The sequence below is a fragment of the Squalius cephalus genome (genome assembly GCF_949319135.1).
Source record: "Squalius cephalus genome assembly, chromosome: 8".
NCBI lineage: Eukaryota > Metazoa > Chordata > Actinopteri > Cypriniformes > Leuciscidae > Squalius > Squalius cephalus.
Genome location: NC_137129.1, coordinates 43,996,837 through 44,019,886, shown reverse-complemented (window position 1 = coordinate 44,019,886; position 23,050 = coordinate 43,996,837). Strand labels below are relative to the sequence as shown.

Here is a 23,050-nt window from a genome sequence, read left to right as displayed (position 1 = left end):
TCCTGCAAGCCATTCTGAATCATCTTCACTCTACGAGACGAGCGGCTCTACAGTGTGTTGGTGCGACGGCGCGTTCCAGCGAGATCGCATTTCCTGCTGCTGATCTGTGCAGTAATCTGCCGACAGTGTGTGTGTTTCTCCCTGGGCGCTTCAGCACTCTGCTGAGCTTTTTCCTCTCTAAAAGAGCTGCATGCGGCACGTCTTTTTCAAGACGGCTCGCCCGCTTATTTACTGAATGTGGGCGCGTGATTCATCAGCCTAACGGTCACGAGCGCTGTTTCGCGTGTTGGGCTTAATCAAGCTCGACAGCGCTCGTGGATGAGTCATGTTTTCATTGCAGGAACATGACCATCGCGTTGTTTATAGATCGAGACTCAATGATCTCTGTGTGAGAGTCACCTCTGCCACACCCCAATCTATCTCTTCCTCGAGAGGGGATACTTTGGCTGGTGGCCAGGGTGATCTGAGGGTTGGTGTGGCATGATTCCGACGAGCTTTCCTCGGGCCACGTCCCCCTCCACATCGCAAACCATGGGGCTTCCGTGTTTGCCTGGTTCCTCTCGGGGACCCAGTGTTTTCATTCGGGGCTCCAGCAGATGGTGTCATGTCACTCACAGCATCACAAGGCGGGCTTGATTCCTCTGGAAATGAGGATTCGACTGCGTTGCCTCTCTCAGGAGTGTCAGCGTTAGTCGAGTCTGATCCAGAGCTGATGGCCATGCTTTCCCGGGCAGCTGAAAGCATCGGTTGGAGTGGCGCCATCCCCCCGAGTGCTGTAGGCTTATGATTGGTTCTTGGGCGCGTGTTGCTCTACAGCACTCACTCCCAGTGCCTTTCTCCCGGACGTGCATTTTTTGTGGCCTTATTGTGAGTTATTGTGGCCCGCGGGCATCCTCTGCTTTCGCTGCACTCGATCGCGTGGCGATCATGGGCTGTTTGTTCTCTGTCACTATCGTGGCACAGGCATGCAGTGCTGTGTGTCGCCTTCACCTTCGAGGCAGTGCTGACTCGGGAGTTCTGTCAGACCAAGCCGTGGAACAGATGCCTCCACCACGGGCTGGGGCGCCATGTGCAATGGACATGCTGCCGCGGGCTCCTGGACAGGACCCCAGCGCCTTTGGCATGTCAATTGCCTCGAGTTGCTGGCTGTACGTCTCGCCCTGCACCGCTTCCGTGCGCTGCTCAGGGGTCAGCACGTACTAGTCCGATTAGACAATACCGCGACCCATCAAGGTGGTCTACGCTCCCGCCGTATGTCGCAACTCGCTCGCCACCTCCTCATATGGAGTCAGAAGCATCTGAGGTCGCTTCGAGCCATTTATATCCCGGGAGACCTGAACCTTGCGGCCGACGAGCTGTCTCGGCTTCGGCCTCTCCCTGGAGAATGGAAACTCCATCCCCAGACGGTTCAGCTGATTTGGGATCAGTTCGGGGACACACAGGTAGACCTGTTTGCCTCCTACGACTCGTCCCTCTGCGACCTGTTTTATTCCCTGACCGAGGGCACGCTCGGCACGGATGCACTGGCGCACAGCTGGCCGCGGGGCCTCCGCAAGTATGCGTTTCCCGCAGTGAGCCTTCTTGCGCAGACCTTGCGCAAGATCAGGGAGGACGAGGAGCAGGTAATTTTGGTTGCCCCGTATTGGCCCAACCGCACCTGGTTCTCAGAACTAGTACTCCTCGCGACAGCACCTCCCTGGCCTATTCCCCTGAGGAAGGACCTGCTTCTCAGGGACGGGGCACCCTATGGCACCCTCGTCCCGATCTTTGGAACCTCCACGTGTGGCTCCTGGACGGGATGAGGCAGGTTTGAGTACCCTACCACCAGCGGTGGTGGCTACCATCACTTCTGCTAGAGCATCGTCCATGAGACATGCCTATGCGTTGAAGTGGAACCTCTTCGTCAACTGGTGTTCTTCTAAAAATCTTGAACCCACGAAATGCCCCATCAGTGTTGTGCTTTCCTTCCTGCAAGAAGGGTTGGAGCGAAGGCTGTCTCCCTCCACCCTGAAAGTGTATGTTGCCGCCATTGCCGCACATCACAACGCAGTTGATGGTAAGTCCTTAGGAAAGCACGACCTGATCGTCAGGTTCCTGAGGGCAGCCAGGAGATTGAATCCTCCTCGTCCCCCCCTCGTACCCTCTTGGGACCTCTCAGTGGTTTTAACTGCCCTGCAGAGTGCTCCCTTTGAGCCTTTGCAATCAGTGGAGCTTAAGTTCCTGTCAATGAAGACAGCGCTCCTGGTTGCATTGGCCTCCATCAAGAGAGTAGGGGACCTGCAGGCATTTTCGGTTGACGAAGTGTGCCTGGAATTCGGACCGGCTAACTCTCACGTGATCCTGAGACCCCGGCCTGGATATGTGCCCAAGGTTCCCACCACACCCTTTCGAGATCAGGTGGTGAACCTGCAAGCGCTGCCCTTGGAGGAGGCAGACCCAGCCTTGGCACTGCTCTGTCCAGTACGCGCCCTTCGTGCTTATGTAGACAGAACGCAGTGTTTCAGGACCTCAGACCAGCTCTTTGTCTGTTATGGTGGGAAGCTGAAGGGAAAGGCTCTCTCCAAGCAAAGGTTGTCTCACTGGATAGTGGACGCCATTGCTTTGACTTACCAGCAGCAAGGTCGACCATGCCCCCTTGGTGTGACGGCCCACTCCACTCGATCTAAACCAGCACTCTATGAACTATCCGTGACGTTTGTAAGACTTGAGAAATTCGATAAATGCCAGGCAGTCTACTTGAGGCCCTGAGAGGACAAAGGGCCCTCTGGAAATCAACATTTGAACTATCGAGATCTCACCTCCGAGTCATCCTAATCTACATCTCATTCACTCATCCCTCACGCCCTCTCTCTCATGCTCAGATCCTGAATTCACCCAAGAAAATATATAGTTTAATGTGAATGATTATCATCGAGTATTGTACATGTTTGGTATCATTTGAAATGTCTCAGTGCGATTGGTACAAATGTCTCATTTCCAAATAAGTAAAACAAAAGGTAATAAGGTTTTTAAGAGTTTAGAGAGAACTGGCACACAAGGAGGGTTGGTCTCCAGGCAAATGGTCTCCTACACCCAAAAGTTGTCAACTCTGAATGCATATTTCCATTGTTATCAGATGTTTCCATGTGAAAGAGGTTCTGTCTATATAATTGAATGCAGCAAAAGGTTCGGGGCCTTTTTGTAACTCAAGTTGGCCCATGCTGCTAAGAGTGACCAAAAACTGGTATGTCTGGCTTTGCCAGATACACCGTTTGGTTTTTGCTTTTTCCTGAGTAATTTCTTTATGCATGCTGTTACCACGTGGACAGAGGATGAGCAATAACACTGTGTCCTAACAACACGCGACGCGTGATAAAAGGTATCTTTTCCATGTTAATCAGAGTTTTTGTCCTAACCGGCGAGACACAACGAATTTATTTTAGAAATAGTTTCTTTTTATATATATATATATATATATATATATATATATATATATATATATATATATATATATATAATATTATTTTGCGACATCGCGCTGGAACAACAAACACAAAGTGTGGCAATGATAATCTCAGGTATTGTTTTTGTGCTTTATTTAATGTTAAAAGCGTGTAATGTGACTTTGAATATCATTTAGTGTTCCAGCTTTGAGGCTGTAAAAGCAACAATGGATAATTCACCTCAGATCTTAAAATGAAACAAATGGAAACAAGATTGTTCTTCAAACTGTGAACAAACAAGTGTATTATTTGACAAAGATTGTTTTAGTAACTCAGTTGCCTATGTATTTGAATAATGTTTAAATGGTGTAATATTTGTGAATTTGATTATGTACTTATCCATTCTTGCGAGTGCCGTCGAGATTTCTCTCTGGTGCCGTGCACTGGCCGCGAGACTCCGCCCACACACTGTTCTGATTGGCTGACTCCGGCCACATGCTCTTCTGATTGGCTGTGGGTTTTGATTGATTTTTACTCATCTCGCAGACGCGTCGCGTCTAGTGTGAACAGACAAATTATTTGTCGCTGGAATCATATTGCATCGCGTCTGGTTAGGACATGGTGTAAGTGTCTGTAAATTTATAAAAATGTTGACAGCAATGATTCTCACACTGAATGTTGCAGGTCAACGGCGATTCCCACTGTTGTGGTCTTATTGTCTGACCAGGTTCGGACCGTGGGTCTCTACATTAAGTTACTGAATGATACACACGGAGACAGGACTGTGGCGACTCGTGCTCTTTTTAATGGCCGGAGACTTTCACTCCAACAATAACACAGGGAAGGCTAATCTGAGGCTGCGCACATGATGTGCTGCAGTCATAAACAGTCGAGCACCGAGTGCTCGATCAGATGTATCACATCCCCCTTTTCCGAGAACGTGATGTGTAACGTACACTTAATCACACCAACTTCATTAACATGAAACTACTGTGTCCAATACTAAATAATATATATATATATATATCCTTGAAGACTAGAACTTACTTAGTATTCACAAATCACTTTACAATCTTTATGAGAACGCATCAGATAAACAAGTTTCTTAGGTTTAACTTTAACTCTAACCACAATAATACAATAGATTGCCAACACATGTCTGTATTCCTTTTTTTTTTTTTTTTTTTTACAGACTAAGCAATCAGTCGCAGACCACGAACTAGTCTCTGAACCTGACAGGACGTCTCACTACTCTGCCTCTTCTGGTGACATACTCTGGTGAACTGTTCACACCCAAAGGAGACAAGACCTGTGGTGGTGGATCTTGGGGTAGCAGGGTAGTAGACTCATGTGTCTCAGAGTGGGTTACATCTGTATCTTCATCAGAGTCAGTGTCTCTAAACAGACATGGATGTATCTTTCTCAAATGTCTCCTATTCCTCCTTAAAGTCTTTTCTGCTGGAGTCAGCACGTTATACGAGCGTGGCTCCAGTCTCTGGCCTGTCACTATGGCTGGTTCCCAACCACGTCGTGTCTGCAATATACATATTCTTGCCTGGAGTGTAAGTTATGTTCAGATCATATTTTTGCAGTTGCAGCAACATACCTTGTAGTCGTGCTGGTGCTTTGTTCAGCGGTTTTCTTACTATGGCCTCCAGAGGCTTGTGATCTGACTGCACGGTCACTGCTCTGCCAAAGACGTACTGGTGGAATCTCTTGGCTGCAAAGACTATGGCCAGCAGCTCCTTCTCTATTTGTGCATACCTCTTTTCAGTATCCGTGAGCGATCGTGAGGCATAGCAGAGAGGTTGTCCTTCCTGTAGCAGACATGCTCCAAGTCCGTCCTTTGATGAGTCTGCCTGTAGTGTAAGTGGTTTCCTGTGGTCGTAATACCTCAACACCGGAGCCTGTGTCAGAGCAGCTTTCAGGGCCTCTAAAGCTGCAGTGTGGTGTGGACACCACTGCCACAATGTGTCCTTCTTAAGCAGCTGTCTGAGCGGTGCTGTCAGTGAGGCCTCATTTGGAACATACTGCGCCAAGAACTTGGTCATGCCCAACAGGCGTTGGAGGCTTTGTTTATCCTCAGGGGGCGGCATGTCAATGATTGCCTTGATCTTGTCATCATCAGCCCTCTGTCCTGCTGAGGTGATTATGTGTCCCATATATTTCACAGTGTCAACCTTGTATTGTATTTTGTCTTTGTTAAACTTCACATTTGCTGCCATTGCTCTCTCCATCACTTCATGAAGGATTTTGTCGTGTTCATGTTCTGAAGCTGCTGCTATTATCATGTCATCAGCGACAATATGCACACCTGGAATGTCACCAAAGGTCTCACAGTTCTTCTGCTGGAACACTTCGCTGGCTGACTTAATCCCGAAGGGAAGCCTGAGGAAGCGGTATCGGCCCCACGGTGTATTAAAGGTGCACAGTTTTGACGATGGCTCGTCCAGCTTAATTTGCCAGTATCCATCCTTTTCGTCCAGGATGGTGAAGATGGTTTTACCTGCAAGTTTGCTGCGCACATCTTCAGGTGTAGGGATGGAGAAATGCTGGCGTCTCACAGCTTCATTCAGGTTACAAGGATCCAAACACACCCTTAGTGAACCATTCTTTTTTTTCGTGGCAACGAGACTGTTCACCCATTCAGTCGGCTCTTTGACAGGCTTTATCACCTCCCTCTTCTCCAGATCATGCAGCGTTTGTTTCAGTGTGTCCATGATCGAAAGAGGTATGTTTCTACAACCATGAATCACAGGAGGAACAGATGAGTCAACATGTATGTGATGTACTCCAGGAAACTCACCCAGTCCTGTGAAGACCACTGCATATCTTTTAATCAGCTCCTCTTTGGTGGATGGAGGCTGTGGGGGCTTTGTTGTGAGTTCTTCAACCCTCTTAACCAGCTCCAACCTTGCACACGCTTCACCACCCAGAATCGCTTTGTCTGCCTGTGTTGTTACATGGAACTTTACAGTGGCACTGTGTCTGGAGGTTTTACACTGCAGGGAAGCAACACCGCATGAGGTCAGGCGGGCTCCACCAAAAGCGATTAACACAGTCTTTGTGGGTTGTAGTTGAATGGGACCTGGCAGTTGCTTGAAAATGGACATGGGCAGCACACTGGCATCTGCGCCTGTATCAAGTTTGAATTTTATTGCTACGCCTCTAATGCTGGCTGTTTCGACCCATTTGCTGTCATTTGTGTGGCTTGCTGTCTTTTGATCATTACTATTTATCATGCCAATATACAAGGAGTCCACTTCACTCTCTATGTTGTTTACTGCCTTACTCTTAAAGTTGTCACGTTTAATACTCACTGTGCGACATACTTTGGAGAAGTGATTATTTTTTCCACACTTGTGACACACCACTCCATAAGCTGGGCACTGACGAGGCTCATGCTGTCTCCCACATTTCAGGCAGCTTATTGTTGTTTGTTTTCTTGCATTATTGAACCTGCTGCTTGTTCGCTTGTGCCCCCTCGATTTTTCCACAGCGTCGACTTGAGTATCACACGTGATAGGGGTCATCTGCATTGCCTGTATTTGTGTCTTGGCGAGTTCTGTTGATCTGCATATGTCAATGGCTCTTTGAAGGGTTAAACCGTTTTCACGGAGCAGTCTTTCTTTCAGACGAGAATCATTAATGCTGAACACTAATTTATCCCTCAGCATATCATCTTCACTTCGGCCAAACTCACAGTCTTTACTTTTCTGACGCAGTTCTGTAATAAATCTGTCCACTGCGGTTCCTGATGACATCGCATGGGACCAGAACAGATGTCTTTCAAACACAACATTCTTCTGTGGGCTACAGTACTCTTTGAATGCCGTGAGAACATCTTCCATCGATTCCTTGTCGTCATCAGATGGAACAATATGAAGCGTGTTATACACTTCTAATGCTTCTTCACCTATAGTATGAAGCAGGATGGCTACTTTAACCTCCTCCTCTTTCTCAGACGCACCTGAAGCAGTCATGTACAGACGAAAGCGTTGTTCCCATCTGCGCCAGTTCTCAGCGATATTGCCGGTGAGTATCAGCTGCGACGGCGGCTTAAACTGCTCCATCCTTGCACTGTTAGCTGTCCGGTGTTAGCAGAATGCTAATCCTTTTCTGCTCTTTTTTTTTTTTGTTTTACACACAGCCCTTTGTTTACTCCGTAACTCCGTCTTCTGACACCATGTTGTGGTCTTATTGTCTGACCAGGTTCGGACCGTGGGTCTCTACATTAAGTTACTGAATGATACACACGGAGACAGGACTGTGGCGACTCGTGCTCTTTTTAATGGCCGGAGACTTTCACTCCAACAATAACCAGTGGCGTTTTCTTGCGGAGGCCAAGGGAAGCCAGGCTTCCTCACTTTTTCAGAATATAATCGTCATTTAATAAACACTTTTGTTTTCACAGTTTACATAATCCTTCTGTCATCTCCTCATCGTCTCTCTTTATTCATTACTGAGCGTTTTATGATGTGTAAAACAGCGCCCCTATAAAAGTGACATGGTGAATGAGCGTTGAAAACATGGTACTGCACCCTGTGTCTGTGAGGAGGCCAGGCTGAGTTGGCATCCCTTGATAGAAAAAAAAAAAGAATGATTAACCAATCAGGTGACGCTATTGTCACGACACTGCTCCCCTGTGATTGGTCAGGACAGTGTCAAGGGAAGCCATGAACTTGTTGGCATCAGGCCAATCACATCACGTTATCATCGTCAATGAATGAATGAATGAAATAGCGGAAGATTTGTGGATTTGTGTTGACATCTTGTTTAGCTAGTTAGCTAAAATTATTAATTGTAATTATGGAGGGTGGAGATTTGGAGTATTTGATAAAAAATTTTTTTTTTACGTGATTAGTTCTTACTGTGTCTTGCGTGCTTTGATTAAGCAGCATGAGTGCACTTTGTTGTTTATTGTTGTGAATAACCGCTATTAATCCTCGCATGAGCGTCACACCGATTTAAGGGTGTAAAAGAAATGAAAAAGGTTATCTTCTTGTTGCTTACCGTCCGTTTCCTATCTATCTGCGAATGTTTTAATGAAAAGACCATAAGATGTTTAAGAGGACTGACTGTGTGTGTGTGTGTGTGTGTGTGTGTGTGTGAGAGAGCGCGTCTGGTCTGTGCCCATTTAGCGATGTGTTATTTTTTTAATGTGATTATAGTTCTTCTTACTGTTTCTTGCGTGCTTTTATTAAGCAGCATGTGAGTGCACTTTGTTGTTTATTGTTGTGATTGTTTGTGAATAACCGCTATTGTATATCCTTACATGAGCGTCACACCGATTTAAGGGTGTATTAAATGAAAAAGGTTATCTTCTTGTTGCTTACCGTTGGCGTTTCCTATCTGCGAATGTTTTAATAAAAAACACCATGAAAGATGTTTAAGAGGACTGACTGTGTGTGTGTGTGTGTGTGTGTGTGTGTGTGTGTGTGTGTGTGTGTGTGAGAGAGAGAGAGAGAGAGAGTGTCCGTGCTCAAAGTGTTGGATTGTAACAAGCGTAAGTCCCGGTAAGATGATGCTGGGCGCTCTAATAGTTCATCCAAATAGCAACATATAAATGGTAACGTATGATTTTCTGCCCCCACCCCTTAAAACACACAGCTTAGAGGTTGTGTCTTAATTGGCTTCCTCAGAAATTTTCCCCACGCCACGCCACTGACAATAACACAGGGAAGGCTAATCTGAGGCTGCGCACATGATGTGCTGCAGTCATAAACAGTCGAGCACCGAGTGCTCGATCAGATGTATCACATCCACGGACTCTCCGGTGAGAGCAGATCTGGAGGAGGAGCAACAGAAGAGGATCCAGAAGAATACTGGAAATAACAGTCATACTGTGTAGGAAATAATCATTGCATACAGTTATGTGAATAAATTTGAAAGGTTTTGTGGAATTGAAACCAAACTGGGTTGGGAGAAATATAGATGGTTGTAAATGTGTACAGCAGCTGATTTTGTATATAAACTGCTTTGCTTGGAAAATTTCTTGACAATAAATACAGTTTGTTAGTTTGCTAACTAAGCATATCTGATGCAAACCACATCTGAGGAGAACTTTACATGGAAAGGCATGTTGTATGATGCCATTTCCTATAAATGTTTTCGCAACCAGATAAACGGAAAAAAGCAGCAGGTATAAAAGCTATAAAGGAAGTGAAAACAGCATTTGTGGATCAAGTCTGTGAACTATTTGCATCTGTTGAGACACAATGGAAAAATGTATTTTCTTCTGTGTAATTTGGTTTGTGAATATGCAAACCTCTTCCAGTGGTAAATGATCAAACTTTAATACATTTCATAATGTCATTTTTTTTAAACCTTTTTAGTAATTATTATAAACATCTCTCCAGATTTGTCAGTACGAGGATCTTCTGATGTGAGAGTTCGGATGGGAGAAAACATCACTCTGAACTGCAGCATGAGAAACAGATATGAAGTCGCCTGGTATCGTCTCAGATCTGAAGAGCTCGTTCTGCTGTTTTCTGCTGAGAAGGACAAAAACGGGAGAAAACTTCTGACCACTTACAATCAGAACCGAACTCGTATGAAAATAACAGCAGACAGTTGGGTCACCAGAGCCTCTTTAACTATTTCTGGAGTAACAGAATCAGATTCAGGACTTTATTTCTGTGGATCAAAGTCTGACACTCCAGAGATGCACTTCGACAAACCCACCAGACTGGAGATTGAAGGTAACAGATTTCAGTTTTTCTCATCATTGGGGGTAAGATGAGCCACTCAAGGTTTGGGATATAGCTGTTTGTTATTGAGAGCAGCACATGGGTAGAAGTAGTTTATATCCTAAATAAATACATATACACACACGTAATATAAAATAATATATGTGTGTGTACTGTGTATGTTTATATGTATATACTGTACAAATACACACATTCATTGCACAACTCCATTATTTGAGTGAAAGTATAGACACTTCTGGTGAAATATTATATTATTATGTAATAAATATGATATATTATGTATTACAAGTAATGCAACTTAACTTTAATGATCATCATTCATAATGTCTTAATATTAATTCAAAAGCAAAACAAGTGAAAAAATAGATATTAGGGAGTGATAAGCGTCTTCTGAAACTCCCTACTGTTTATAATGGTAATTTAATATTTTTGTTTTAAATAAGTGAGTTTTCCTACATCTTGAAACTTTTAGTTCTATAAATGGGGATTTTATGGATGAACAAAACATTTTTTGGTCACCACATTAAAAATAACATTTAAATATGATATATATGATGTGTAGTATTTGTAAGCTTTTGACTATTTCTGTCACAATACCATAGTTACTGTTAGGTAGTGCAACTACATTAAATCCATAGGGAATGTTGCTGATTTGTGTACTTAAAGCCTTCTGTGGTTAAACTCTGGAGCCCTGCTACCATACGACTATCTTGAACTCATTTAATACTTGTTTTAAAGTTACAAAGCTCTTTTCAAAGTCAATATCATACTAGAAAAGAAAGGTTTCTACATTGTGTTTATTTGACAAGATCCAGCTAAAACATATATCTTAAAGGACTTCAGGTAACATTATTAGCCCCAATATATTTTTGCTTGTTAACTAATATCATTGTCGAACCTTACATTTTGCCATCAACTGATCAGTGTTCAAAAAATGCTGGGAAATCATTGAACTTCATGTTACCCTACAAGTGTGATTACTGATAGGCTGTCTACAAAAAAACAAACAAAAAAAAACAATCATATTTTAACAAGAAAAAAAAAATCATCCTCTGACTTTCAAAGTTAATTGAGTTTCAAAGACTTAAAAGTATGATATTTGTCTTTCAAATATAGAGAAGTTAAGGTAAATAGATGTACCGCATGGCGGTACAAAATATGACCGCCGCTCAGGCCTGCACTGGCTTTCCACAAAAATAAATGACGTGGAGTAATTTGGCTGTATTGCGTGTTTATGTATATACCTACAAAAAGTAGTAGTATGTGCATGTCTGTGTGTGTGTGTGTTTGTGTATGTGTGTGTCTGTGTGTGTGTGTGTGTGTGTGTCTGTGCGTGTATGTATGTGTGCGTACATGTGTGTGCGCGTGTGTGTTTGTGTGTGTGTGTCTGTGCATGTGGATTTGTATGTGTGTGTATGGGTGTGTGTCTGTGCGTGTGGATGTCAGTGTGTGTGCATGCTTGCGTTTGTTTGTATTCCTGCATGTGTGTGTGTATGACAGTTAGGGTTGCCAACTTCAGAAAAGGAAAATGCGGGACAATCGTGGTTATTTATAGGAAAATGAGGGACACTCAAAATATTTGTACTGTATCACAGTGTACGTCATTTCAGTGTCTGCAGTTAAAGGTATAGCGGAGGATTTTTTTACTTCTGGGTGGAATGCCTATACTATTGGTCCTCCTAATTGTCAATCATTCTGGTGAATCAATCAAACTTTTCAAAAAGTGGAGAGGGCGGGTCTCATCTAAAATTCGGAAAGATCCACCGCTATACCTTTAAGTTTGTGTTTAAAAGGTTATCAGACATAAACACATTTGTATTGCTTAACCTATTTATGTATTTAATTCTAAAAATAATTTTAATGTCATACATGAAAAAAGTCACATTACAAACAAACCATAGTTCAAAATAACAGCATTTATCTAAAATAGAAAGCTTTTTAACATTATACACTAGGCTTACAGTTCAAAAGTTTGGGGTTAGTAAGATTATTTTTTGGGGAAAAAAATAAAGAAAGTAATTGCCTACTTTTATTCAGCAAGGATGCATTACATTAATCAAAAGTGACAGTTAAGATAATGTTACAAAAGCTTTCTATGTACTTTCTAAAAGCTTTAAAACATTAATAATAATCAGAAATGTTTTTTGAGCATATTATTCCCTCAGGTAGATTACATGTTTTCTTGTGTGGCTGGATGTTAGACTCATGAACAATAATCACGTTGTTTGCATTCGCCAAAATTGATTAGCCGAAATCAAAACGTGGACAGTGAAAAGAAATTACCGTTAGCGCGAGACGAGTCCGGCTTGAAGCGGAAGCGACCAGACGGCAGAGGATGTTCGCAAATCAAACAATGATTTGTCTCAAAACAGTGATTAAAAAAAGCTGTGAGTGGATGATGACAGGTGTCGGTGATCATTCTCAAGTGTCGTGGTCAGGGCTTGACATTAACTTTTTTGCTCACTAGCCAATGTGGCTAGTGGTTTTCCAAAGTTACTAGCCACACAGCATTTTTACTAGCCACATTTTTGTTGTTAAATTACCTGATAAAAGTTGACTATGGCATGCTAAAATTTACTTGAACTAGATTTACAACACTTTTAAATGTAAAACCACTGTACACACCCAAATCAAGACTACATAAATATATAACAATACAGGTCATTATCATTAGCTCTGATAAGGTTGTGTGTAAAGCTCCTTTTTTTAAAATAAAACCATGTATTATGTATTATAAGTCACCACATAGCTCCACCGGCATACGACGTAACTCCAGCAGGGCAGCTGTCTCTTCGTTTCTGTGTTGTCGGTCACTAGCGCGCAAGGCAACACTGTGTGCATGTAATACTCATTAGGGCTGTCAAAATTGCTCAAAAATGACGTTCGAATATTCCCTCTAAAAAAAACACAGCCTATATTCGAACATCTGGTTGCGCATTTTGTCAATGACGCGCATTACGTCAATAACAGGACAAATTAATACAAAGAGACATAACTACTTGTATAGGTAGTTTATTTAAGTTTAAAAATATTTGACAACGTATTACCTACAGAAAAACAAGCAAATCAACTAATGGCCAAGACCGCAGACCTCACTCTCGCTCGCTCGCTCACTCGCACTCGCAGGCACTCTTGCTCGCTCTCGCCCTCACCCATGCTGCGTTCACACCAAACGCGAATAGAGCGTCTTGCGCGAGTGATTACAATGTTAAGTCAATGTAAAGACGTGTTTACGCGCGTCTGGAGGTCTTGCAGCGCGAATGAGGCGTCACGCTCTCTGCGCATAACGGTTTAAATGAACAACAACAATAAGCAAATGTTGAGTGCTGATCAAGGGTTTTGTGCAAGCAATTTAAGGTCGCGACTCTTATATAGCAGGCTTCATTCAGTGATTGAAACAAATATTATTAACATTAATTGAAGTTTTACAGTATATAGAACCGACATTGAACGCTCCGAGCGAGCTGTGCTGTGGTAAACTTTTCCTTGACATGAAACGGTAAATAATCAAACCAGTGGAAGCCTGCAGTGCATTAAACTGATGTATCTAAACCTACCTTATTCATACAATATCTATTCAGTCAGTACAGTAGCCTACACTTTAGTAATGTATATGTTAATGCTTCTTCCTGTTACCTGTCCGTCCCTGACCCCTCATCAGGCAGCGCGCCCACTCGCAAAGCAGACAGCCGCGCCTCTGCTACCGCGGGCGTTTTTCCACATTCTAATATTCATTTTCACCTTCGAAATTCTGTTTTTTAAAACTATTCGAATATATATTCGAATTTAGAATATTCTTTGACAGCCCTAATACTCATGGGAGTTGTAGCGACGTAGTGTCACACTTATTTCAGATGCCTTTTGAAAAGACTACAATTATTCAACCCGCCAAAGTGGCTAGTTGGAGTGACTATGTTACCCGCCACGAGCAAAATCCACCCGCATTTGGCGGGTTGGCGGGTGTTAATGTCAAGCCCTGGTCGTGGTTATGGTAATCATATTGCATTTTTGAATAATATTGCATTTTAATTTTTTATTAATTTTTTATGGGAGGGGCGCAAATCACAAATGAGTGATTATGGGCTAGGTTGATGTGGGCCCTTAAGAGCAACATACCATAAAAATTTCTTCATCCTCGGTGCCACGGTTCAGGTAGTTATTTAGGAAAAACTGAATTTTTTGGGTTTGGGGGGGCCCAGCGCGCGCGGGGGGGGGGGAATGGCCCCCGGGGACCAAACGAAATTTTTCCGTAAAAGTCTAGTGGGGCTACATGCCCACCAAATTTCATGTTCCCCGGTGTTTCGGTGTCCCTGGTATCGTTGACGAAAAATTCAGTAGATGACGGGGAAAAAAAAAACAAAAAAAAACTTTGACAATCCCTATATGACCACTTTCGCTAGCGGTCATAATAAGTTTCCAGTAAAAATAATACTCAAGTGAAGTACAGATACTCTGTACAGAACTCAAGTAAATGTACTTGGTAATTGTCCACCTCTGCATACATGTATGTATTTAAAAAATGTATTATGGGAAGTCCATAAGTTCCCGTTGCGGGGCCATATGTGGAGGGCCCACATCTCAGGGTGGGTTGCCAAATCATTCCCTTCGCCTAGGACAGAAGGTCTTTCCTCAGGGGAAATTGCTAGGGTGCTAAAAACATGGGCGTAGTGTCCGTGACGTCACCCGTCGGTTTCTGAAGAGCGTTTTTGAAATCCAAAGTGGGCGGAGCCGGCCGTCGCCATCTTGGCAGCGCGTCACTCCCGGCTAAACGAAACTGGCTAGCGGTGACATCAGCGGCAATCCACCTGTCACTCAAGTGGCCACGCCCTTAATTATGCAGAACTTTAAGGCTTAATATATTTTAAACGGATGAGTTATAAAAAATTCACCCCCTTACAGTCATCATGAAGGGCAAAATTAACTATGTAGACCAAAACCTCTTTTTGTACCAGGTTGTATGCATGTTTTTCTCTGCTGTAAAGTTGGGTATTTTAACATGCGTGTCTATGGGATTGAGTCTCTTTTGGAGTCTGTCTCTAGTGGCCAGTTGATGAACTGCAGTTTAAGTCACTTCCGTGTTGGATTTAGCGCGTCCCTGTTCTTCGAGAAGAATATTGGGCAGTGAGAGTTATATATTTGGCACCAAAGCATTCTTAGCCAGCTGAAAACGCCTAGCTGTGGACGTGGCGCTTGAGAGCATTTTGACAGCGTAATGTTTTATTTTTTTTCTGTTGAGACGCTTTGCTTGCTATGAAACAGAATACCCGCAGAAGTGTTACTAGTATCTCATTTAACGGATCGTTTGTTTCTGTGTTGTTTTTAAATAAAATGTTGATACAATGTAATGTATTTGCTCTGGCTGTTGTTTTAAATTATTTTTGTTCCGTTATTATGCTTGTTGTTGTCATCTGTTGATGTGGTGGTTGGTCGTAAAGTATTAGTCCTGCCCCTCCTCCACTGTGTTTGGACGGCTGGGTAAAAAGTGACAGTGATGAGTGCTGCGTTTTACCCGAAGTTGAACATTCTTCAACTGTCGGCAACAGGTAAAAAAACGTTGAGTGCTCAGCGCTTCAGCGTGAAAAAGACGCTTAGCGCCTCAAACAATTGGAAAAATACGTCAGGAGCGTGAAAAAATTGTCATTGGTGGACACAGGGCCTTAAAGCAACAATATGTACCTTTTCAACCTTCATAATATATTTCCAAGACCCCTGTGATGGTACATAGACTTACAATAGGTTGAATGACTCGTCTGCCAAAGCCTGACGGGGTCTGTATCGCTTTTACTGGCACTACGTAACTTTGGGGTTCGGGTAGTTAACCCGAGCACAAAAAGAACTACAAAATTCGACTGCTTTACGGCAAACCTCACTTCCCCCACCACTTCCTCAAATTCGGAGGTGAGAGGCCAACCAGCGTTTGTTTTCCGGCTTTTGTGGGTATGTTTTTGTCATGGCCAAAGCAGCAACGGACAAAAAAAAAAGATCAGAAGTAAGCCTATGTCTAAACGGCGTGTACAAGTTTGGTAGGGGCTACATTCTTGCAAGTAAATAATACATGATTAGACAGACAAAATCATATTTTAGGCTAAGTAGCCTAATGACTGCAGGCTGATAGTCATGTTTGTTTATTTTATTTTTCTGGTGAAAATGTCTTGCCTCAGACTATAATGCAAATCGATTTTTCAACTTTGCAGATTCATCTATGGTAGCTCGATATTATAATATTGACGATATATGGCTATTACCTACCAAACAAACACTGAATTGAATTAGCATTCTGTAAAACAGTAGCCAATAGGCTGCTATAATGACGCTGGCTTGTAAACGTGAGCTACGCGATCTTTTGGCGTTTAAAAAAAATAAAACCCATATATTCATATGACATGCTGAAATATTTGCCACTGTACCTGGGATGAAGACATTTCACACGCAACGCAGGCAGTCTGCCCAAGACGTGAGAACTCCTCCTGCAGAGTTCGGGGTATCAGCTTGTCAACAAATGTACGTGTATCCCCTGGTGTAACCATGACAGATTTTACGACAGTAGTTGAAGACAATACTGTTTCCCAACTGTAGGGGGACCCCGAGAGCAAAAGTTACCTGGTGTTGATTTAATCTGAATCGTATGGTGAGACGAGGCCCGTTTTATAGACGGATGCTCCACCCATTCTGGCGGGCTGCCCACCGATTGGTTCGTGCAGATACTCTGCGTTGCCATTAGTTTGTGCAGTTGCCACTGCCACTGCTAAATTATCCAAATTGACAGAGTGTGTTAAAGATATAAAAGATTGGATGACGCGCAATTTCCTTTTATTAAATCCAGACAAGACAGAGGTATTAATCATCGGTTCAAAAAACCGCCCACAAAACCTCTCACAATACAACTTTAACATAGTAGGATGTCCTGTTACTTCATCCTCTACAGTAAAAGACCTGGGTGTTATATTAGACTGCAACCTGTCTTTTGAAAATCATATTTCATATGTTACAAGAACAGCCTTTTTCCACCTTAGAAACATTGCTAAGCTATGTAATATGCTATCAGTTTCTGATGCAGAAAAGCTAGTTCATGCATTCATGACCTCGAGACTAGATTACTGTAATGCTTTATTAGCTGGTTTTCCTGCATCCTTAATCAACAAGCTACAGTTAGTCCAAAATGCCGCCGCTAGAGTTCTTACTAGATCAAGAAAATTTGACCATATAACACCAATTTTATCATCACTACATTGGTTACCTATAAAGTCCCGTATTAATTACAAGGTATTGCTACTGACTTATAAAGCCCTAAACGGCTTAGCTCCAGTCTATTTAACGGATCTTCTATCGCCCTATAATCCATCGCGCTCTTTAAGATCACTAAATTCGAGGCTTTTGGTCATACCTAGGATATCCAGATCCACCAAAGGAGGGAGAGCATTTTCACATTTAGCACCAAAACTCTGGAATAGTCTTCCTGATACTGTTCGATGCTCAGACTCGCTCTCCCAGTTTAAAACTAGATTAAAGACACATCTCTTCAGCCAGGCATTCATATAATACTTTTAATCTTACAGTTAAATCCGACCTCTAGTTCATAAACGCCAGAGGAGAACTGGCCCCCGACTGAGCCTGGGTTCTCCCAAGGGTTTTTTTTCTCCATTAGGTCACCTGATGGAGTTTTTCGGTTCCTTGCCACTGTTGCCTTTGGCTTGCTCAGTTGGGGATATTTGGGGATATTTAATTTAATTAATCAATCAACGATACTATTGATCAGCATTACCAAACGTGGACGTTGTACTATTTTATTTAATACAGTGAAGCTGCTTTGATGCGATCTGTATTGTGAGAAGCGCTATATAAATAAAGTTGACTTGACTTGACTATTGAGTGAATATTGCTGTGTGTATTTGCAGGATCCTCCACTAAAGCTGTGTCAGGAATAAAGGGAGGAAACGTCACTCTATCATGTGGATCTGAGGACAGAGAGATTGTGGAGATCAGATTATACAGTCGGTCTAAAATCATCCGTGTGTGTGAGAAGAAAAACTGCAGTGGTCGAGTGTTTAAAGAAGGATCATGTGACGTTGTCATCAAGGATCTGATCTACAGTGATGCTGGGAAACACTTTTTATATGTGCATTACAATAATGATCAGACAGAAGTGGAGCGACTAATCCTGGAGTATCATCTTCATATTCATGGTAAAGGTATTTACATATTCAAAAACTGATAAAATCATCATCATGTGTTTCTGGATTTCCTCAAATAGTGTTGGTATTGTGTGCAGGACTAGAAACAGCAGAAACACTGAAGCGGACAAGCTTAATATTCAGTATTGGGGTTTTCCAGTGTCTACATCTGGTTTCCCAATATTAAATATATGATTATGGTCTTTGGATATTATTATGGTCTTCTTGATTACATTTTAATTTATGCATTTGGCAGACGCTTTCCAAAGCGACTTACATTGCATTTCAAGGTGCACATTTAACATTTTATCAGTTCTTGCTTTCCCTGGGAATTGAACCCATGACCGTGGCGTTGCAAGCACCAACACTCTACTGTTTGAGCTACAGGAAAGCTGATTAATTGACACTATTATAATGATTAATGCTGAATGTCTGTGTTCCTCCTCAGATGAGATCTCTGTGCAGAAAGGAGAGGATCTGAAGTTGGATGTTCTGTTGATCAATGCTGATAAAGTGGAGAGAAACTCTAGTGAAGGCTGGACAGAGGTGTGGACGAGAGGTCACGGGGTCAACAGTGATCGACTGACCGTCAGTGACGAGACTCTGATCATTAATGAGTTTACAGTCACTGACACTGGAACATACAGAGTTCTGGATTATGAAGGAGAAACCTTGATCACAGTCTCAGTCACAGGTGAGAGAACATCAGTGGATGAGGAGGAGAGATATTATGTTTAATCAGTAAATTAATCCTAAACTGCACGACTAACCTTTCAATATTCTGCACAGAATCTGTTCTAGACTGGAAGGGAAATCTGATCGACACAGATGAAGACAAAACTGACGACACTGAACATCGAAGTGAGTAAAACATGAGGCATGAGAGCTTTACAGGAGTTCTTAAACTGGGAATTCAACATTTAGAAAAACTCTCTTCCCACTTTCTCCTTCATCTGTAGATCACTGGATGCTGATGCTGCCGGTTGGAGTGTTTGTGATTATGGTTCTGATGGTTTGGACTGATTTTGTGAGATTCAGACGTAATCTCCACAGAGATTAATTGAAGGGGGAAAACTGAGTTCAGGGATCCAGAAGTGTTGAGGGTCAATGACGGTGAAGTGTGCTGAGGATCTGTGGATCATCATTAAACTGCTGTAGTTCTCCAGCTCTAGACGCTTCTCTATCGTCTCGCGCTCGTGTTGGACTCGGCCATTGATCATTGGTCATGTTGGTTGTTCTCGACGAGTCCAGCAATATATGCTTTTTTCTGCTTTAAATCAAAACCGTTTCCTTCAGAGGAATCTGTCAACATATTTCTGCAATATACATTTAATTTCCAGTGCGTATGAACATGTGTGCTGCAGTCCATACCTCAGGAGTCTGTGTGACACTGAATCTGCACTTACTATTAATGTAAAGCAGCCTTAAATATCTCATACATGATCTAGCAATTATTGTTTCTATTTAATCCGTCAACTGATGACTGAGAATGTGTGTCTGCATGTGTCAAACTGTGTATGACAAACAGTGTGTGTGTGTGTGTGTGTTTGTGTGCATATGTATATTTTGCACAGATTTCTATGTAAATATTGATGTATATGTTGCTTTTGTGTGTTTAACTGGTCGTCTGCACTGTTCTTTGTGAATCTGCAAGTATGTGTTGTGAAAAACCAAAATTAAACTTTAGTAAGAAACATTTTTGTTGGTATGTATTTTTGTATGAAAATATATATTTTAATATTTTGCTGTGTTTAGAAATTTTTGTTTTTGTTTTGTTTAGTAAAATATACAATGAAACATGAAGAGGATGTATGAATAGTTTACATCATGCGGAGCCGTATGAGGATCTAAGCAGAACAACGCTTGATGGAGTTTCATGTCTTATTTTATAAAACGGATAGTTCCAGTCCTTGATTCTGATTGGTTGAGCCGTGTTCGAAGCCGTTGTACAAATCTTTGTAAGACATCACTGAACATTTATTTAACCGTGACAAAAGTACAAAAGTACAACAAAAGTACAGCAAAAGTACATCCGAATGTTTATTGCGCATGTTGACTTAAAGGGATACTTCAGCATTAAGCATTAAAGCCCATGGTGCAGGTTAAACACCACTGTCGATTAATGGGTACATAAAGCAGTCAAGATATGTATATAAAGTTAGAAATGTCTCCAAAATGGTGTTAAAGTCCAGTTTTTGTAGTTTTTGGTTAGTAACGGTTATTTTTTATGCAATTCGGCGATGACGTCACATGAGGTAGACGTGGTGGAAGGTAGCCTCAGCCTTGCTCAGCTACTAGAACTAGTTCTAGCACTGACTATGGCGTCTAACTGGGATGAGGAAGAGGTGGCAAGACCCACAGTTAACATTTATGATGGCCCACAGCCATATAATTTCGAACCGTTTAGACGTGAGAGGGCGAATGAGGAAATACCGAGAGCCGATGGCCGTCAAAGACAAATAAATGCATGGTTAGAGGAGAATGACTGGAGAGTTGGTGAAGTGTCCTGGTGAGTTGCTACCATTTAGAAACCCAGCAATGACTGCTGGAGATAGTAGTCAATGAACAGCAGTGCATACAACAAACTTTTTTTACTGTCAGTGAATAGCATTGAGTGAAAGTCAACGTTTTCTTTATATCTAGTGACAGTGATTATGTCGTTGGCTCAGATAAGTACCCTAAACTTAGTCAGAAAATCTATAAATAGAAGGCATATTACATTTAATAATTACATTTAATAATCACCTAGTGTTTATTTATAAGCTTTTACCTCTTTCTCCGGTGAAAATGTTGTTTGCAAACGTAGCCGACGCCGAGTAGGCTGGTCATGTCTTCAGTGTGATTATTGTTGATAGTGCTAACTAGTTTTCCTCGTGATTGATTGTCATTGACACCGTCAGACTGTGCTGCGTTTGATACTGTTGATCATCGTATCCTCCTTCACAGACTTCAGCACTATATTGGTCTCTCCGACACTTCCCTAAAATGGTTTCGCTCCTACCTCACAGATAGGACCGAGTATGTAGCCTTGGGGGAGGCAAAATCCTCACCACACATTGTTACCTGTGGGGTCCCCCAGGGCTCCGTACTCGGTCCAACCCTTTTTACAATTTACACGCTTCCCCTTGGTCGTGTCGTCAGCAGGCATGGAATTCACTACCATTGCTATGCTGACGACACACAACTTTATCTTCATATCACTCCTTCCTGCTCCCCCTCTGCCACCATTTCCCGCCTTACCTCCTGCCTGGAGGAGATCGGGGCATGGATGAATCAAAATTTTCTGCAGCTGAATGGCTCTAAAACAGAAGCCATCCAAATCGGAACGCCTCATCAACTACGTTCGTCTCCCATCACACTTGTTTCATTTTTTGGTAATACTATTTCCCTCTCTCCTTCCGTTACTAACCTTGGGGTCAAGTTTGACCCCTACCTTTCTTTTGACAATCATGTCACCTCAATTTGTAAAACCTCGTTTTTTCACCTCCGTAACATTTCCAAACTGCGTTCCTCTCTTTCCCTTTCAGCTGCAGAGAGGCTCGTCCATGCCTTTGTCTCCTCCAGGCTGGATTACTGTAACGCACTCCTGTTGGGAATCCCTGGCAAGAGACTCCAAAAGCTCCAGTTTGTGCAGAATAGTGCTGCCAGGGTCCTAATGAGGGTGCGGAAACATGAGCACATTACCCATATCCTAAAATCCCTTCACTGGCTCCCTGTTCACCTCCGCATAGAATATAAGATCCTTCTGCACACCCATCACTGTCTGCACGGTGCAGCCCCCACATACCTCACTGATCTCCTTTCCCCACACACCTCCACCCGGACCAGAGCAGGCGAACGGCACCTCTTGGTTACACCTAGGACACGGCTCAAGACTATGGGCGACAGGGCTTTTAAAGCATCCGCTCCTCGTCTGTGGAATGCCCTTCCAGAAAAACTTAGAGCTCCCAAGACCACGGATGTTTTTAAAAAAGAACTGAAAACCTTTCTTTTCAGAAAAGCGTATTTTTAAGTGTCTGTGTATTTGTTTTAATTATTTTTATCTGTTTGAGCCTTGTAGCACTTTGAGATTTGATGTCAAATGTATAGTGCATTATAAATAAAATTCATCATCATCATCATCATGACAAAATACTACAATAGGCATGATAATAGGTACTATTATTACTATAAAAGGCATAATAATTGGCAGTATTATTCCATTGGATAGCACTGACCTATGGGATGATTATAGTATCAAAAAGATTAACATGTGCAAGCACACTTATCAATGAACTTGATACATGTTGCAGAAATGTTTTATCCATGCCTTTCAACTTGCGTGTGCAAAATTCAAAATTGAATGAATGTGAAGCAATTTGTACAAATAGAGACAATTTTGTGAATACAAATGTTTTCCTTTGTATTAGTGTATCATAATTTGCACATGCAACACAGAAGATGTGCATGTGTGGATCAGGTGACACGCATGCATTCATTGACGTCTCCTCTGAGTCGATCTCATTTGATTCATTTGGATTTTGAGACTTTCTTTTCGCGGTTTTTAAGCATTTCACAACCCACACACAAACAACTACAAATGAATAGGCCTGGTGCTAATTATTAATGTGTGCACAACTACCCATCTATTTGACAAATTCACAAATGTGCGTCACTACATTTAAACTAATACAATACAAGTTGTGTGTGCAAAATCCAAAATCACATGAATGTGCAGCATTTTGTACAAATAGAGACATAGTTGTTA

At 42.4% G+C, this 23,050-nt stretch overlaps 1 protein-coding gene across 1 annotated transcript; it reads left to right on the top strand.

Moving 5' to 3' along the window:
* Window positions 1-9,212: 9,212 nt before the first annotated feature.
* Window positions 9,213-19,991, top strand: LOC307163713 (uncharacterized protein). Its single transcript, XM_079879920.1, has 6 exons — window positions 9,213-9,269; window positions 9,782-10,123; window positions 18,028-18,315; window positions 18,752-18,997; window positions 19,093-19,164; window positions 19,263-19,991. The coding sequence occupies exons 2-6, from the start codon at window positions 9,820-9,822 to the stop codon at window positions 19,361-19,363; spliced, it is 1,011 nt and encodes a 336-aa protein (XP_079736046.1). The 5' UTR covers window positions 9,213-9,269; window positions 9,782-9,819; the 3' UTR covers window positions 19,364-19,991.
* Window positions 19,992-23,050: the final 3,059 nt, after the last annotated feature.

Coding starts and splice junctions, on each gene's coding strand:
- LOC307163713 (XM_079879920.1), top strand. CDS start 9,820: ATGGGAGAAAACATCACTCTGAACTGCAGCATGAGAAACAGATATGAA. Junction 10,124..18,027: donor CACCAGACTGGAGATTGAAG/GTAACAGATTTC, acceptor GTGTATTTGCAG/GATCCTCCACTAAAGCTGTG. Junction 18,316..18,751: donor GTATCATCTTCATATTCATG/GTAAAGGTATTT, acceptor GTTCCTCCTCAG/ATGAGATCTCTGTGCAGAAA.